Genomic DNA, 18,163 nt, shown 5'->3' with positions numbered 1-18,163 from the left:
AATTGTTCATTCTTTCTTTGGATATGGTATAACAAAGTCTGAGTTATTTCACATTCCACTGTCACATATTGGTAAAATCCAATGTCCGTACCTATGAAAACTTCACTAGCTCTTTCATTCCTGCCGTTACTCAACAAAATTTGCAGACTCTTCTAACACAGAACATAGTGGATATCAAGCTACCCACTGAGGAGATTATGAAACAAAACTACCCTACTATATTCATGTATATATGTATGAAAGTGAGCAAATATGTGCCAATACAATACGGGCAAGACTTATTTTAGAAAGTAGTGATTGCTATGGAAACAAAAATTGGAGAAAGCTCCCCAGAGAAACTACAATTCAAGCTAAGTAAGAGAAGTTGAGTTTTAGAACTAAAAAAAACATGGCCTTGATGAAATAGACAATCAGAGGCAATTGGAATGTCTTCAACATAAAGGGTGGCTATTAAAGCAACTATTTGAAGACAATGTGTTTGATGTCTATAGATTGTGTTTGGTGCCTATAGAATAGGGAGAGATGGTTCATGAAACTCATCTATAAATTTACCTGCTTAAGAAGGTGTGACACAAGCAAGGCCACACTGAAGTTAACAGCACAATCATATTCACTGAAGCATTGTTTATCATAGCCAAGATATGGGATCAGCCCAGATGCCCCACAGCGGAAACATGGATCGAGAAAATGTGGTATATATATACACACATCTGTGTATATATATATATATATATATATATACATACACACACACACATATATATATAACGGAATTCTATGTTTCCATAAGAATGATATTGTACCATTTGCAAGGAAATGGAAAGACTTGGAAGAAATCACATTAAGCAAAGTAGGTCAGATCCAAAGAAACATAGGTTGCATGGTTCTCCTCATTCATTGTAATTAGAATGTGCCTATAAATCTACATGAGTAAACATTCTGGATGGTAAAGGCAAAAAAACTACACTTGCACATGATAAATAATGCAAGACTCTAGACATTCACACTGTGAAACCAGAGGAGGATTTTCTTAGGAGAGGATCACAAAGGCTCAATAGCTATGTGTGTATGATCATATAAAACAATATTTATCAAAATGAACTTCAAAAAATGGAAACAGAGGTTTTTTTTGTTATTTTGTACTTTTTTCTCCTTTGTCACTGTTTTTTTTTTAAATTTCTGTATTTTTCACATGTAAGGTTATCTGTTTTGGGGAGGGTAAGGGAAAGCACAGAAATGGTGGGACAAAGGGTGAACAAATCTAACAGTAATACTCACTAGACACTACATTGAAAATGAACTTGTGGGGAAGGAGGATCAGGAGTGAATAACTGGGAAAAATGAGTGAAGAGATGACACTGTTAAAAAAAATGTACTCATTACCTGATTTATGGAACTATAATCTCTGTGTATATCACCTTTACAACAGCAATTAATAATAATAATAAAAGAAGAAGCAGCAGCAGAAGAAGAAATGGTGACATTTTCCATTATGTTTTATCTTCCTTGAATGATGAAGTGTCTTCCGGGTCCATTTCTTGGCCTCTTGCATTCTGGTGGCTCCTCATGTTAAACCATGAAGGGGTTGGTAGGGGTGGAAATGCCTGGTTCCTGGTCATCAGCCCATACCTATTCCAAGTGTCCCTTGTCTTCCTCATAGTGCTTGTGTACTTAGTCTTCTGTGGCTGCTATAACAAAAGGCCTCCATTGTTGCTCACAGCTCTGTAGTCTGGACAGTCCAAGATTTATAAGGGCCCATCTCTTAATCACAGCACCTTCTGGCTGAAGCCTCCTATGGCAGAAGAGTCCACAGAAACTCCTTTAAGCTTCCTTTATATATGGGCACTAATCCTCCATCAGTTTCAAAAAGCCCCATCTCTTAATTCTGCCACCTTGGGTGGGATAGGATTTCAGTAGGAATTTGGTAGGGAACCACAAGTATTTCAAATCATGGCAGATGGCTCACGCTTCCTTAGGTTCCTCTGAGTAATGGGAAGTCATTGCCTACTTCCCATAGGAGACTTTTGAAAGGCTTTAGTCATTTCTCCCTTGCCTCTATTTCTACCACATATGGGATTCTGGGGTCTATGTGCAACTAAGACGCGGTGACCTGTGTTGTGACTCTCCTTATGAGGATAGGAGTTTACTTAGGCAATCCACTTCTCCATAGCTTTGTCTAGAAGGCGACTATGGCTCATGATCTTTTCTTAGAAAAAAGACCATTTTCCTCTTGCTGTTCCTTCCAGTTCTCTCTTACTCTAGTCCTGGAGAATCTTTACTAAACAGGAGTCTTTTCTCCTGCATCATATGACTTAATTACGATGGAGCCCTGAGTCCCTAACACCTTGGATATTTGCAATCCTAAAATTAGGCTTTGGGAAAGGTACTGATCTGCACTGCCATTCTACAGTATCATTTCTCCTGAGTCGGTGCCACTGGCTGAAAGGCAGGTCTTGGAATATCTGAGCTTTCATTGAAGTCTCACACTCTGACCCCACCATACTATGGAGGAGGCTTTATGCTAATCCAGATGTGAGGCTTTAACAGATAAAGAGCTTGGGCATGGGAGAGGAAGGGAATAAAGCAAGAAATACAAAGATGGAAGAAATAGTTAAGAGCTTATGTATAGAATAAACCCCAGACTGGAGGTGGAGAGGAAGTAAACTTGAGTGGGTCATGAGTTTGAAAGATGGGAAGGACGTGATTGTCAGTTGTCTTAGAGCATGTCTATGATTCATATTCCTGTTCTCTTTTCCGTCCATCCATCTCAATCACAAGGTCTTGTTAATGAAAAGTTCTTCTCCTTCCTATTCCTTTTCTCCATCACCACGGTCGCCACCCTTTCAAGGCCAGGAACCTCTCCGTTTCTCTTTCTCCTCTCCTTCTTCTATACCCTTCTAAGTTATTAACTACTCAGGTCACAAAAATGACCCTTCTAAAGCAGAGATCTGACTGTGCATCTACAATTGTTCTGTTAAGCCCACAGTCCCAAACAATGCAATCTAAACCCTGCGCACATGGCTCTATCATAAGGTCCACCTATTCCTGCCTAGTAACCCTTAGGACAAAGACTTCCTCAGCCCAAGGCTGTGTGTGGCCTGGTCGAGTAGGGAAGCAGCACGGTGCAGTGGCCCAGGGCTTACCCTCACCATCACACATACATCCTGGCTTTATGTGGACAAGTAATTTGGGGGCAGGGGAAGTGTTGCTGGATGTTGATGTTGAATCCAGAGTTTTGAATGTGCTAGGTGAGCACTTTACCACTGAGCTACACACCCAGCCTAGGACAAATAATTTAACATCTGGCCATCATCTATACATGCCAACAGAGGGATTAAATGAGACTATATTTTAAAAGTGTTTCTGGTACACAGTCCCAGCTCTGTAAATGTTTGCTAAATGCAATAAAAATAGTTTCTTGGATTGTCAAATTCTCTGCTATCCCAGTGAATTTGCACCAGTAGTCTCTTTTCCTCTGTATAGTCTTTTCCTCCTAGGAGTTAAAATGCCAGGTCCTGATGAAAGGTCTCAACTGTATTTTGTTGACTCAGTATTGAAATGATACTGTTGGATACTTTGTTTTGCTTTCCCATGGATGCCCTGACAAATGGCCCAAAGTGAGATGGCTTAGACCAGCAGGTATGCACCCTCTCAAGGTTCTGAGGTCTGAACTCAGGATCACTGGGCTGAAAACCCTGCTGAGATCTCTGCAGAGGCTCCAAAGCAAAGTCCAAGCTTCTTTCTTTCTGGTTAGCATTCCTTGGCTTATCACCACATCCATCCAATCTCTGCCTCCCTGGGTGGGTCATGTTGTTGCCTCTAGTCAAATTTCCTTCTGTCTTCAAGGCCCTTGGGACTGCACTGAGGGCATTCAGGATCCTCCCATTGCTCCTAGCCTTAATTTAAGAAATCCCCAAGGCTCCTTTAAACCACAGATAATGTTTACAGGGGTAGGACTTAATATTCTTAAATGCTGGTATTCTGCTATTTAATAAAGGTTTACAGGGCTGCTGATGTTTTTCCCCCCTCTAAAACCACTAAGTACTCAGTAAGTGGAGCACCTTCATGCAGGGTGCACATTCCTGGCTGGTCTTTCTTTGTGAGAGCTTTATTTCCCTAGGCTAGAGCTATTTCTTCCATGTGTAAATCTGTAGCTGGAAGGATATTTGACTCATGAATTACATCATATTTTAGGTAAGAGAAATTAAGCAAAGGGAACATTCTTCATTAGTTCTTCTGCATTTCATGGAGGCAGAATAACCATAAAAAAAAAAAAAACCCTTTCTTTCCAGGTCATGGGGCAGAAGGCGTGCAAAGGACGGATGTCCCCTGGCAGTGTGAAGCCTCTTTGAGGGAATGTGAGAATGCAGAGTGGCAGAGTGACAAGAATGAGCTGCCTGAAGACTGCTGTCATCGGTCTGCCCCGGCTGAGTGGTTGCCATTCCCTTGGCTGTTTATTTTAAACACAGTATTCGTCCTAACCCAAGCTCCTAAATTCATGCCTATTGCTTCACTGATCATTTCCCCATCTTGAGTCACCTAAGTTCAACACTGGGATTTTTCTGAAATGAGAAGGCTGCTTTTCCAGTGTTCTCATATGACAGGCACTGCCACCCAGGTCATGAAGTCTGCCACAGCTCACCTGGAAAAGCCAGCTAACCTACGGGCAATACAAAGTAAACAAGCAGACTGCTTTGTACAACAAATCCTTCAAACACCAAGTTTTGTACTGCAGTGCAAAGCAGATTTGTGGACTTCCATGTCAATCTTTTTCATCTTTGTGCTGGGGAGACTTCCCACTTCCCCAGAAATCAGAATGTTTAAAAAAAAAAAAACACAGAATCCAACAGTATCTCCACAACTCGCCTAGGTTGGTGTGCATACAGAAACTTGTAAACTCTGAGGAAACTCACAGATCCCAGCAAAAGGGAATGATTACCTACGGTGATTACCAGGCTGCACCCAGGCTCAGGAGAAACAATGAGAATGATTTGTTACTCCTAAGTGATGATAGAGATAATTTCTCCAGAACCTGGGAAAACTAGAATTTAGATAACGGCCAGCCAGAGGACACATAGAAGGGTGACTCTTGTTCAACTAGGTATATCTTTGTCCCTTACCCCCTAGTTCTTTTTTCTATTTAAACCAGCCAGTCTCTACGCATGGAAGATGTTTAAGCCAAGCTTTCAGTTTTCTCTGGCTTGTCAATGCCACAAGATCTCTTTCTCTGCCACATTTCTTTCCTAATAAACGATCTTGTCACCCTCTCTCCTCTTGCCCCCAGTTTCTCTCCTGCCCCACGCAAGAAGATATGGGAAGTGGGCTCGCTTGCGGCGATCAGGATCCACACGTCAGGCATTGTTCTTACAACTTTCTGGAGTTTGCCTCCTCCGTGTGACTCCTACCCGAAGTGACTTTCCCGGGAATCACACTTGGTGGTCCGGCCCAGGCCAAGTTCCTTGAAGGCGGGGTGCTCCCTGCGTCCCGCGCCGCGCAGGGCCGGCGGGGCTGGGCCGCGGCGTTTCCGCTCCCACCGGGGGGGTGGGCGGTGGGGGGGTGCGGGGTGGGCGGTGGGGGGGGTGCGGGGAGCCGAACTCCGCTCCCCTCAGGACGGTCTGCAAAGCCCAGAGAGCTCTCCCCCACCCCCTCCCCTGCACCCCCGGCCCCCGTCGCGGCTCCCCTTCCGTCCGCGTCCCTGCGGGGCTCCCCGGAGGAATCCTCGCCCAGGGTCCGCGACCGGGGCGGAGGAGGCCTGGGCTGCGCGATGGTGGCGGGCCCATCTCTTGGCGGGGGGCGCGTCACCACCCTGGGCCAGGGCGACGGTGCGGTCCAGCCTAGGCCCGGGGACACCTGGGCGGGCCGGGGGGGGGGGGAGCGGGACGCGTGGCGGCGACTTCCGCGTGGCGGCCCGGCGGGAAGAGGCGGGGAGGGGGAGGGGCAGAGGGGGGCGGCCGGGAGGGGGAGGGCCGGGGAGAGGGCAGCCCCCCTCCCGGAGCGCGCGTCCGGGCGGGGCCGTCCCTTCCGGGGCGCGGGCGCTTCCCACCCCGCCCCCCCCGCGGCTCGGGGTGACGCGTCTCCAATAACAGCTCGCGGGGCGCCGCGCTCGGGCACAACGGCGCCGCGCGCCCCTCCGCCGCCCCGGTCGCTGCCGCCATGCGGGCCGAGGGCCACGGCGGCCTGGAGCGCTTCTGCAGCCCGGGCAAAGGCCGGGGACTGCGGGCGCTGCGGCCCTTCCAGGTGGGGGACTTGCTCTTCTCCTGCCCGGCCTACGCCTACGTGCTCACGGTCAACGAGCGGGGCAACCACTGCGAGCTCTGCTTCGCCAGGTAGGCGGCGGGCGAGCGGCGGGCGGGCGGGCGGCGGCGGGCGGGATCCGGGGCGGCGGCCGGCCGCGGCCGAGGAAGTGAGCGGCCCGCGCGGGGTCCTAGCGCCGCCGGCGGGGTCGGCGGGGGGTCGGGGGCGTGGGGAGGGGCGCCCGGGCCGCGCCGATCCCGCCCCCCCCGCCCCCGCCGGGCCACGTGCGCCTGCGGAAAGGAGCCGAGTTCCCGCCGCACTCCCCGCCCCGCGCCTGGGCACAGTCGCCGGCCCCAAAGGTGCCAAACCCGAATGCGGCTTCCTGCCCTCCCACGTGGGCCGGGCGCCAAGCTCGCCCCAAGCGTGGGCAGCGCTGCCCACTGGGGGGCACCGGCCGCGGGGGCCCGGACTTCAGCACCGCAGTCACCTGTGCGTCCTGCCCCCATCCCGAACGCCTCCCCGCAGCCTCAGCCCGGCCTCCGATTGGCCCTTTTCCGCCCAAAGAAATGGAATACTGAGGTGAAGTCAAGTGACACTCCCTTCCCCTTCTTTCTATCTGCCCTGGGTATTGGGAAAGAAGCCAGTGGGGGTACCCAGAGTCCTGAGGGGTGTTCTGTGGTGAGACCTGTTTAGCATTAGGAAAACGTGGTTGTTGGGGAGATTAGGCAAAACTGAAACGATATTCAGTTATAAGCTATTATGTTCACTTTGTATGCATCCATCTATCCATCCATCCACCCATCCATCCATGTCCGTGTTGTTACCCATGACATATGTATGCGTTCTCCTGCATGTATTACACCAAGTCTTAAGATAGCATCAGAACTGAAAGGCATATTAAAAAAAACAACAACACCCATCCAATCTTGCGTCCCTTCATTTTGCTGATGAAAAACCTAAAACCCAAAGAGTTAAGTGTAGGTATGCATTGACATCATGAATTAGGGGGTGAAACCTAATGTCATTGCCGCCCAGCTTTCCCAGCTGGGCAGTGATGATGGAGTTAAGTTTGTTGCAGGCCCTCCACTGCCCTCTGAGGAAGGGCCCTGCTTTACTCTCTTTGAACCTGTTTCTTCTTCACCTTTGAAATGGAGATTTCGGGCCAAGATTAAGTAACCTGAGGTCCTGCAGGTCACTCTTGAGAATGGATCTCAAGTCCATCACACATCTCGGCACTGGATCTCCCAGACCTGAGTGCCACATTCTGCAGTAAGACAGCAAAGGAAGGGACAAAGGCTGAATATTATAGTAATCTTGTCCAGACTCCCTGCTAGAACAGTCTTCCGCTTGGGGGGAGGGGGGGACGACCTGGAAAGAAACTAGACACAGAATCATGCCGTGGGCAGCGGAAGGGCTGTATGTGATGTGGTTCTTTGAATTGGTGAGCCAAGAGCTAAAGGGTCATGGCACCACTTTGCGACGTTTGAGTGAAGTGAGCATTGGGTTTTCCCAAAGTTAAAAAGGCTGCTGAGACTGGTCCCTTGATCTTCCGAGCCTCACTGTGGCTGGGAGTCTGCATCAGCGTGGGTGTCTGCAGTGGCAGGAGCAAAGAAGGTCACCCAGCACAGGAGGAGCCTCTGTCAGGGATCCTGGGGATTCCTAGAAGGCTCTCTGCTCCTGAGAGCAGAATGTGCTTGCCAGACACATAGTAGGTACTCAGGAGATGGTGTCCATCTCCTTTTCCACTGCATTAAAGATCAAACCTTTGGGTCCAGGAAGGAGAAGAGGAACTGAGAGCTGCTTCAGTTTGGCACACACACTTGCACACCAACCTTTATCAATGTACAGTCAGTTCTGCCATATGTGACTGATATTTGCTACCCACCTTGTTCTTCCATTTTTCAGATCAAAATCCATTAATATCGCTAACTTGATGTAGGCCCCGTTCTAGAGCTGCCCCATGCACATCCCACCCTATTCTGCTTAGCTTAGATTGGATCAGCACTCAAACTTGATTTTCTCTTCCCAAAATGTCCTTTGAAGTCAACCAAAATAACACCCAAGGAATAATACTCCTGAGACCCATGCATATAGAAGTAACTTTGTGTCTTATTTCATTGCTAGTATAACTGATTAGCTCAGAATTCGTGGTTAAAACATTCTAATAGACACAACAGAGGATCACAAGAGCCCAATAGCTATACCCTTATGATCCCATAAGATGATGTTAAGTGAAATGAACTCCATTTTATGAAAATGATTGTTATATCAGAGTTGAAACTACTTTCAACATCCCATGTGTATCTGTAGTTTCTACTATTGATGATGTTCGTGTATCACCTTCTTGTGATTGTATCTACACTATCTCTGTAATCTTATCTGAGTGTATGGGAAACAGTGTGTACTGGTATTAGAATTAGGAAATTCAAAGGGAATACCAAAATTGAGAGACAAAGGGTAAAATACGAGAAACAACAACAAAAGCAATACTTGCAAAACTGTTTGGTGTAAGTGAACTGAACACCTCAGGGGGGGACAAGGGGAGGGGGGAGGGGGGTATGAGGGACAAGGTAACAAACAGTACAAGAAATGTATCCAATGCCTAACGTGTGAAACTGTAACCTCTCTGTACATCAGTTTTATAATAAAAACATAAAAAAAACATTCTAATAGATTTAGCCCAGGCTCCTTTGACAACGATTTGTGTATGATCTAGAACAAATTTGTCCAAATGTGTTTGGGGAACACATATATGACTCGACTCCATGGGCCCTCAAAGGCATAGGAGTAGAATTCTACAAATAAGATTGCTTGCAGTCAACATCTTCTCTCTGGCCCCGAAGACTATCCGGTATCCTTTCTTGCACCTGAAATGTAATATGAACAGTATTGCTTCCAATAAATGAGCCATTTGGGATGATCCATGTCATATTGATTGCATCAGAATTGAACTTATTTTGTTGGGAAAAAAAACATGTCTTCAGGTATATGTGTATTCTGTACATTGAAAAGCAATTGGATGCCAAGCACTGGTGGATCATGCCTGTAATCTTAACTTTTCAGTAGGCTGAGATCTGAGGATCAAGGTTTAAAGCCAGCCTGGGCTGGAAAGTCCATGTTAACCATGAGAAAACTGGCATTGGAGCTGTGGCTCAATGTAATAGAGCACTAGTCTTGAGCAAAAGAGCTCAAGGACAGTGCCCAGGCCCTGATTTCATGCCACGTGATTAAAAAAAAATTTATTTTTCAAAAAGGAAAAGCAATGGGAATTTCTTAGCTGTCTACAAAAGCAAATTCTCACAGGTAATTTCCAAAATTTGTTTCTGGGAATGAAAAGTTGTATCACACTTTCTTGGTTTGGGGGTTTGCCTGAGCTTCTAGAAGGCAAATCCTAAACATATAAATGATTTCTGTTGGGGGCTATCACTGTTGGAGAGTTGTCTCTCTCAGGTACATTGTACATACACACATACATGCATATGTACTTTGGTTATTAATCAACTTTTTCCAGAGAGTTTTTAAAGGATAAGTAGAGACATCATATTTCAAACTGAGAATTGGCAGTATTTTAACACTTAATGTTATGAGCCTCAGAAAGGGAGAATGGCTAGAGCCCAGGCTCCATTTCAATATTCATCCAGCCTCTGGTTCCTCAGATGCCTCCTGTAGCTCAGGAAAAGACAAACACAGTGTTGTTCCTTGATCATTTTTCTGAGCATGGGGGAAGTCAGAAAGGTTCACTTGAAACAGCTGTTAGAACCCAGTTTCTGTGAATTTCTATTTTGTCTGGTTCTCTTAAAGACATTAAAAAAAACTCCACTGTTCATGTGTGCAAAAACAAACAACAAAAATACATGATTCAGGTATCCTGTTATAAGTACTTATGAAAACTCTTTTCCTAATGGCTCCAGATTTATTCTCTTCCACTATTTGTCTTATATTTTCTAGTACTTTACCAAGCTGGGAAAACAATCTTCAGTGGATCTTCATCGCTAGTTAAAGACCATGAAATCCTGATGATGTTCTTAAAGTTCTCTGAAGTTGCACTAGATGCTCTCAAATTACCATGCTTTCTAAATGAGCAGTTGGACACATTACTAAGAAGGGGTCCCCTTTTCCGTTTAGATTCATTTATTTTTAATGAGTAGTTAAGGTTAAAACAGATTTCCTCAAAAAAGTCACATGAAAGAGTACTAGCTAGCTATCTGATGATGTGTTGTCATTTTTAATAGTTCAAAGCCTATTGGGCCTATTGGCTAGGTTTGAATTCTGGCTCAATCCTTCTGGATGGTTGTTTTTAGCCTTCCATGTTCCTTTATCGGCGAGTTGTGTATTCTAATACCCACCCTAACCCTACCAAGCTAAAGTAGAGAGACATCTGGCTTTCAACACAACTCTCATAGTAAATGTCAAAATCATTTTGGTCTTGTCTGATTGCCTTTGCTGGCCAAATATGGCAAACATCACTGGATCATGTGATAAAATATTGCAATCGGAGGGACATACTTATAGTGGGAAGGATATACAGAAAGTTGTTGACCTCTGTAATCACCACTAATCCAAAGGCAAAATGAACATTTCTCCATTTTGGGTCCCCTAAGATGATAATTGGGACTTAGGGTCCATTTTCAGTGTTGTGAATACTGAATGACAATGCTACAATACGTGTACATTGATAAAGCTTCTTTAACAACAAAAAAAAAGAACCTTCGTCAGCCAGGTGCTATTGGCTTACACCTGTAATCTTAGCTACTCTAGAGGAGGATCGAGGTTCAAAGCCAGCCCAGACAGAAGAAAAATCTGTGAGACTCTTATCTCAAAAATAACCAGCAAGGGCTGGGAATATGGCCTAGTGGCAAGAGTGCTTGCCTCCTACACATGAAGCTCTCGGTTCAATTCCCCAGCACCACATATATGGAAAACGGCCAGAAGGGGCGCTGTGGCTCAGGTGGCGGAGTGCTAGCCTTGAGCGGGAAGAAGCCAGGGATGGTGCTCAGGCCCTGAGTCCAAGGCCCAGGACTGGCCAAAAAAATAAAAATAACCAGCAAAATCCTGGGCTGGAAGTGTGACTGAAGTGGTAGACCACAAGCCTAGCTAGTGCCATCTTTTAAATATGAGATTAAACAAATGTTTGTAAAGAAAAATGGAAGAAGGTAGAATTTCCCACAGCACAGACATCTTGATTCCACTCTCCTACTGTTCAGCTTGGTGCTTCCAGCTAGGAAAGTATCTGCCCTTTAAGACTTCACTATACCAGGAACCAAGTAGGTGTAATTCTCACATGTGGGGAACAGAATTCCTCAGTTTTCAGACAAAAGAGAACAGGAACTGGATATGTTGAAGTGAAAGTCAAGTGGGAGGAGTTAAAAGGACCAGCTATCGCCTTTTCTTCCCCAAAGCAGAAGCTGGGAATGTGGCTTAGGGGTAGAGTGCTTGTCTAGCATATGTAAGGCCCTTGGTTCGATTCCTTGGTACCACATAAAAAATAAATAAGTAAAATATTTGGGCTGGGATTGTGGCTTAGTGGTAGAGTGCTGGCCTAGCATGCATGAAGCCCTGGGTTCAATACCTCAGTACCATATCAACAGAAAGGCTGGAAGTTGCGCTATGGCTCAAGTGGTAGATTTCTAGCCTTGAGCAAAAGAAACTCGGGGATAGTGCCCAGGCTTTGAGTTCAAGCCCCAGGACTGCCCTCCTCCCACCCCTAAAAAAAATTCCTCTTGAGGAAAAACAAAATGTAACCATCCCATCCATACACAGTGACTTTCCTTTGAATCATACTGCTGTTGCAGCTCATAAATCATTTACATGTAAGTTCTTATTTTGCTGTTTCTAATGGTGGGTAGACAGCGAAGTGAGACCTTCCTGTCTGTGCTCTCTTTGGCCTGAACCTACTGTGGGGTTCACTGGAGACTTAATCTCTGACAGCTTCTTGAGCTGATGGAATCTTTTGCTTCCCTCTCTTCTCATTATTAGGTAATTAAACAGCTTAATATATTACTTTCTAAAACTTTGAAATTCAATTGATTCAATTGATTTCTTTTTACCTACTAATTACATAATAAAATATTTTTTTAAAACTTGCCTCTTTAGTCCTTTTGTAGGTTTGTAATAGTTTAAAACATGTTGAGAGTAAACAATTGCTCATGATATCAGTGGGGTTTGGGGGGGGGTTGTTTTTTTGTTTTTGGTTGGTTGTGGGGATTGAACTCAGGGCCTGGGAGCTGTCCATGAGCGTTTCTGCTCAAGGCTAGCACTCTACCACTTTGAGCGACAGCACCACTTTTGGCTTTCTGATAGTTATTTGGAGATAAGAGTCTCACAGACTTTCCTGCTTGGGCTGGCTTTGAACCACAATTCTCAGATCTCAGACTCCTGAGATGTTAGGACTATAGGCATGAGCCAGGGGCGCCCAATGATATCAGTGATATACCTGCTTAATAAGGGAAAAAGGAGAGAAACAATTACAGTACTAGAACACCTTATTTATGCCTCACTGTGGGGGGCAGTCAATAATTACAAACATCCTTTATAAAGAATACCTCATCAAACAATTGAACTGAACTCTATATCTGGATTTGAACCTTCTTGTTCAGTGGCTGCTTTGACAGGTATGCATGCAGGGCAAGTCTGATTTTTTTTTCTTCTTTTTAATCCCATATCTTCTTTCAGACTGCCCTGCCTGTGGGTTTGTCTCCATGTATTCAATGAAGTATGTGTGTTGTGTGTGTGTGTGTGTGTGTGTGTGTGTGTGTGTGTGTATGAGTGAGCATCAGGAGAACTAATCAGACATAGAACAAGGCATCCTACTTGTACTTGACCATGTTTCGACCACCCCTTGTCTAGTCTTCCAGCTGCTCAGTGGTTTTCTTATGGCCAGGGGTTTGCCCTGGGCTGATGGGAAGCTTGGAACGCTGAGGTTTCTTTAGTTTCTCAGGGACTGCACACGCTAACCACGTTTCTAACCCTCACATCTTTGGATTTCACGGAAATCTGCAGTAGTTTAGGGTGCAGTTCTCTGGCAGAATCGACTGAAGTGCCTGCTTTTTCAGGCCCGAACCCATGACCTTGGCCTCATTAGCGCTTCCACCAGTCACAAAGCCACACACCTCACTTTGTATAACTTCTGCTGACTCTGTTCCTGCCACCCTCCACGGCCTCCTTTTCAATTGCAAAGGCGTTCACAGGGACACAATAGAACAGAAGGCAATCAGATCTCTTCAAGACTGCTCTGAAGGACAGGAATATGCAATTCAGCAGGAAAATAATACAAAATAAAAAAGTCAGTCTTGAAGGTTCAGGAAACAACTTATCTTTCTAAGGCATGCATGTGCTAAGAGTCCAGCTGTGTCCCTCAGACTTTTCAATCAGACATTTAGAAATAATGTAGAACTTGCCAATTTATTAGCATCAAATCTAGTGATTCTTAGGTGTGAAGCTTAACATTGCAGATGACTAAGTAGAAGTTTGTCATTACATTATTAAAATAGATTGGGTTAAAGAGCAGGTGCTTATTTTTGGCAAGTGTATAGTCCCTCGAGACTGGAATGAATGTTCGCCATAGTGAATCTGACACTGTTGTGTCTGTTGGGACACTGATGCAGAAAACTGTAGCTCCCCCGGGGACTGGAGTCACCAGAGAGGAGACAAGGATGCTTGCTTGAAAAGTGAGTTTCACAGTCAGGCTTGCAGACTTAAACCTGTCCTGAGAAGGTACAAGAAAAGAAATCTGGCTGCCCAACATGATGTAGGTTTTCATCCAAACCAAATAAAAATCTTAAGGACTTTTATATCTGGGCATGTTATAGGAGTTATCGGAAAATCTGTAGCAAAGTGAACTGTTCCTAGACAGGAGGAACTTAAGAAGGGCTCTTTAGGGATGTGGGGGCTGGCTCGTGTTTTGGTGATATTTCTCCTTGTGGTGATGTCTGTACAACCATCGCTGCTCCATTTGTCACATGAAAAATCTCTTACCTGTCAGCTCCATTGGTCTACAGCTTTCTGATTGTTGCTGTTCACACTGAAACAACCTTTCATACCCAGAGGCATGAGGAGTGCAATTACATGCCAGGGCCAGCAGTAATCTCCCTGAGAATAAGAACCCTTGTTTTCTTTCATTCTTTTTGTGATTTATTAAAAAACATTGAAGCCTGGCATGGTGGCTCACTACCTGTAATCCTAGCTACTCAGAAGGTTGAGATCTGAGGGTTGTATTTGGAAGCCAGCCCAGGCAGGAAAGTCCATGAGACTCTTACCTCCAATTAACCATCAAAAAGCCGGAAGTAGAGCTAGGCTTGAGCAATAAAGCTAAGCAAGATTGTGAGGTGTTGAGTTCACACCCCAGAACTAGCACATGTGTGCATGTGCCTGTACACACACACACACACACACACACACACACACTTTCCTCCCCACCCTGGAGCACCTACTGGATTATTTACCCGCTAGAAAGCACTGGGAAGGTGTGAAATTCCATTATTTTACTCATCATTATTTTATTTGTCCTTGTTTTACTCCCTTGAACTTCGTTAGGGTTTAGCCAATGTTTTATGGAAGATTGGGAAACTGGATATTTTATTCATGGAAAACTAGTAATCCATGTGTGTCATGAGGAGCAATCTACTAATTAGAGTGTTTAACCACAGCACCCTGGGTGATGACATGCACACAGGAAATGAACTCTGATGAGGTCATTCTTAGGTAGAACGAAATGGTAGCATTTCTTCTGTAATCTGGAGTTTTAGGTCTGAGACCAATGCCCAGGGTTTCATGTGCCAACTCTAGCCATTCTCCTTAATATACCAAGTAGCAATGCTAAGCAGAGAAAGGAGGTTTATTATGTGGCACAGTCATACTGTAGGAAGAGGTAAACATTTTGGCCCATTGTTGGGGTACAAATACAAGCTTTAGGTTGAAGTAGAGGAAGACTTGTGTGCACGTAGGAGGTAGAGGGTGAAAGGCCCTGATCACGAGTGTGATTCAATGGTCAGAGATGTGGACCAGTTGATCTATCATATCAAGATTGGTCAGGCAAGGCCTGGTCACTGTTACAAAGTCACTGGTAGCCTGGGTGGTCAGTTCCAGTTCTTGTCACAAGATGTTATCCTGGGCTGGGAATATGGCCTAGTGGTAAAGTGCTTGCCTGATATATATGAAGCCCGGGATTCGATTCCTTGGCACCACATAATATAGAAAAAGCCAGAAGTGGCGCTGTGGCTCAAGTGGTAGAGTGCTAGCCTTGAGCAAAAAGAAGCTAGGAACAGTGCTCAGGCCCTGAGTTTAAGCCCCAGGACTGGCAAGCAAGCAAGCAAGCAAGCAAGCAAGCAAGCAAGAAAGAAAGAAAGAAAGAAAGAAGGAAGAAAGAAAGATGTTATCCATCAGTCATACCCTTCCTGGGTGGCTGTGTCATAGCTGTTCAGAACAAAGAACATAGTTAGAAAATAGAGGCAGAGATTCCAGGCTTTTTATGCTGCTCCCAGTTAACTTTCAGACACAAGTGAGAAGTCAGTACTTTTTTTTTTTTTAGCAAAAGCAGTTTCCTGCCTCCCTCCCTCCATCCATTCATCCCCCTTCTCTACTGTTTTCTCCCCTTCTTCCCTCCCTCCCTTCCTACTTTTCTTTTCTTTTGCCAGTCCTGGGGCTTGAACTCAGGGCCTGAGCATTGTCCCTGGCTTCCTTTTGGTCAAGGCTAGCACTCTACTACATGAGCCACAGTGCCATTTCCAGCCTTTTTCTGTTTATATGTTGCTGAGGAATAGAACCCAGGGCTTCTTTCATGCTAGGCAAGCATTCTACCACTAAGCCACATTCCCAGCTCTGGACTCTTCTCCCTCTCCCTCTCCCTCTCCCTCTCCACCTCCCCTCCCCTCCCCTCCCCTCCCCTCCCCTCCCCTCCCTCCCTTCTTTTCCTTGCCAGGCTTGGGGCTTGAACTTAGAGCCTGGGTGCTGTCTCTAAGCTTCTTTTGCTCAAGGCTAACACTCTTACCACTTGAGCCACAGCCTCACTTCTAGCTTTTCTGAGGTAGTTTGTTGGAGACATAGGTTAGCTTTAAACTGCCATTCTCAGATCTTAGCCTTCTGAAAAACTAGGATTACAACCATGAGCCACCAATACCCTGCTCAAAAGCAGCTCCTATGTGGTACACTACATTGTATTAAAATAGCAGGTGCTTTGGGTAGACATATTTTGGGATGCCATTAAATGTAGCCTACCCATGCTTGTTGGGTAAACATTTCCAAAAACATCTTTAAAAAAGGAACAGACCCGGATGCTAGTGGCCCACTCCTGTAATCTTAGCTACTCAGGAGGCTGAGATCTGAGGATCAAGGTTCAAAGCCAGCCTGGGCAAGAAAGTTCATGAGACTGTTACCTCCAGTTAGCCACCATAAAACTGCAAGTGGAGCTGTGGCTAGCCTTGAGCAAAACAGCTCAGGGACAGCGCCCAGACCCAGAGTTCAAGCCCCATGATCAACAAAAAACAAAAACAAAACCTACCACCACAACAACTTCAGAATTTATTCAAGAACATTTAGGTTAATAAGGTAAGGACCTAGAAACCCTCTACTAAGTTGCTCCAGTATTTAATTGATTTTAGCGCATGGTCAGACCTTCTAAGACACCAACTACTGAAATAATTTTCTAGGTACGGAGTAGAGTGGAAGCCTTCTGTCTTGCTCTCAATCAGTTCCTCAGAAGTTAGTACAACACTTTGCACATAGAAAATAATACTAGAAATTGGCTATGTTGGTTTACATTATTTCCTTACTGCCTTAGGGGCAAGTGTTAAACTGTTCTTCATGCAGAATATAAATGGAATTGATAAGGCTTGAAAGAAAAATTTCTGTTAAGTCTGTGCAAACCATATCTGGTAAATTTGAGTTTTCAAAGTGAAGTCCACAATTAGGGATACTTTACTGCAACAGATTTGTGATTTATTTCTTTTTCTGTTTTCTTTTGTTGTTGTTATATTTTTGTTTTCTTTGGTTTGAGAGAAGGTGTTGCTGTATACTCCAGGCTGGCCTGGAACTTGCTATGTGGTCCAGGCTGGCCTTGAACTCATGATCCTCCTGCCTTCACCATCTGGGGGTGGGGGCTGAGATTACAGGTGAGATTACACCACTTTCAGGAACAGTTCAGAATACAGTTCCTGTAGACAGGAAAATAAAACAAAGGAGGCAAGAGAGTGTTAACTTTTAAAATTCTTCTCTAAGGAATTTCAAAGATCCATTTTCTTGTGAGGGTTACAACAGAATCTCTCTGGGGCCAGGAGTTAGTACTCAGATTTGACTGCAAAGAACTGTCCGCATTCAAGGAGCTAGCTTCCATTGAACACTTAAGTTACGAAGATATATCTCCTAGGTTCTGTTTTCACTTTGTGGACAGACAGTTTTATCGAAAAGTATCCTTGGCAGTGTTCTACGTTTTAAAATAGTTAAATGTATGTTATTTTGGTGTTCCCGTTTTCTTCGGTACATGGTCAAATGCCTCTCTACCAGTTAGAACAATAGCAATCATAAATAAAACTAAAAATATTGATGTTTATTTCAAAATACTAAGGGTGACACGATTTACTGTAGTGTTCAATATAATGGTGGATGTTACTTGGTATAAGAAAAAGTTATGAAAATACTGAATGAGGAACAAAGGCTTTAGTTGTTTCTTTTTGACTGCTCCATTGCCAGTAGGTTTTTACAGAAGTAACTGTGAAAGTAGCAAAGAAGTGGTTTTCTGAACTTGCATAAACGTTAAGGCATGCATTGGGCATGGTGACCTTTGCCTGACATTCCAGCTGCTTGGAAGGCAGAGGTCAAGTTGCTGATGAGGAGGGGGATGGGTCTGGCTAGGATGGCCAGCGAAAGCATGAGACCCTATTTGAAAAACAAACTAAAAGTAAGGATTGGGGCGTGGCCATTGTTCAAGCAGCAGAAC

At 45.0% G+C, this 18,163-nt stretch overlaps 1 protein-coding gene across 3 annotated transcripts in view; it reads left to right on the top strand.

Moving 5' to 3' along the window:
• Positions 1-6,060: 6,060 nt before the first annotated feature.
• Positions 6,061-18,163, top strand: part of Smyd2 (SET and MYND domain containing 2) — a 49,638-nt gene continuing 37,535 nt past the window's right edge. For 2 of the 3 annotated variants that reach the window (XM_048357000.1, XM_048356999.1), the window contains exon 1: positions 6,061-6,326. In XM_048357000.1, coding sequence (XP_048212957.1) covers positions 6,154-6,326 — 173 coding nt within the window. In that variant the 5' untranslated portion in view covers positions 6,061-6,153. The remainder of the gene's footprint in view (positions 6,327-18,163) is intronic. The other variant, XM_048357001.1, reaches the window with a different exon arrangement.

Source organism: Perognathus longimembris, chromosome 11 (assembly GCF_023159225.1).
Source record: "Perognathus longimembris pacificus isolate PPM17 chromosome 11, ASM2315922v1, whole genome shotgun sequence".
NCBI classification, from domain to species: domain Eukaryota; kingdom Metazoa; phylum Chordata; class Mammalia; order Rodentia; family Heteromyidae; genus Perognathus; species Perognathus longimembris.
The sequence above is the reverse complement of the archived record's forward strand: the minus strand, read 5'-3'. Positions and strand labels throughout refer to the sequence as shown.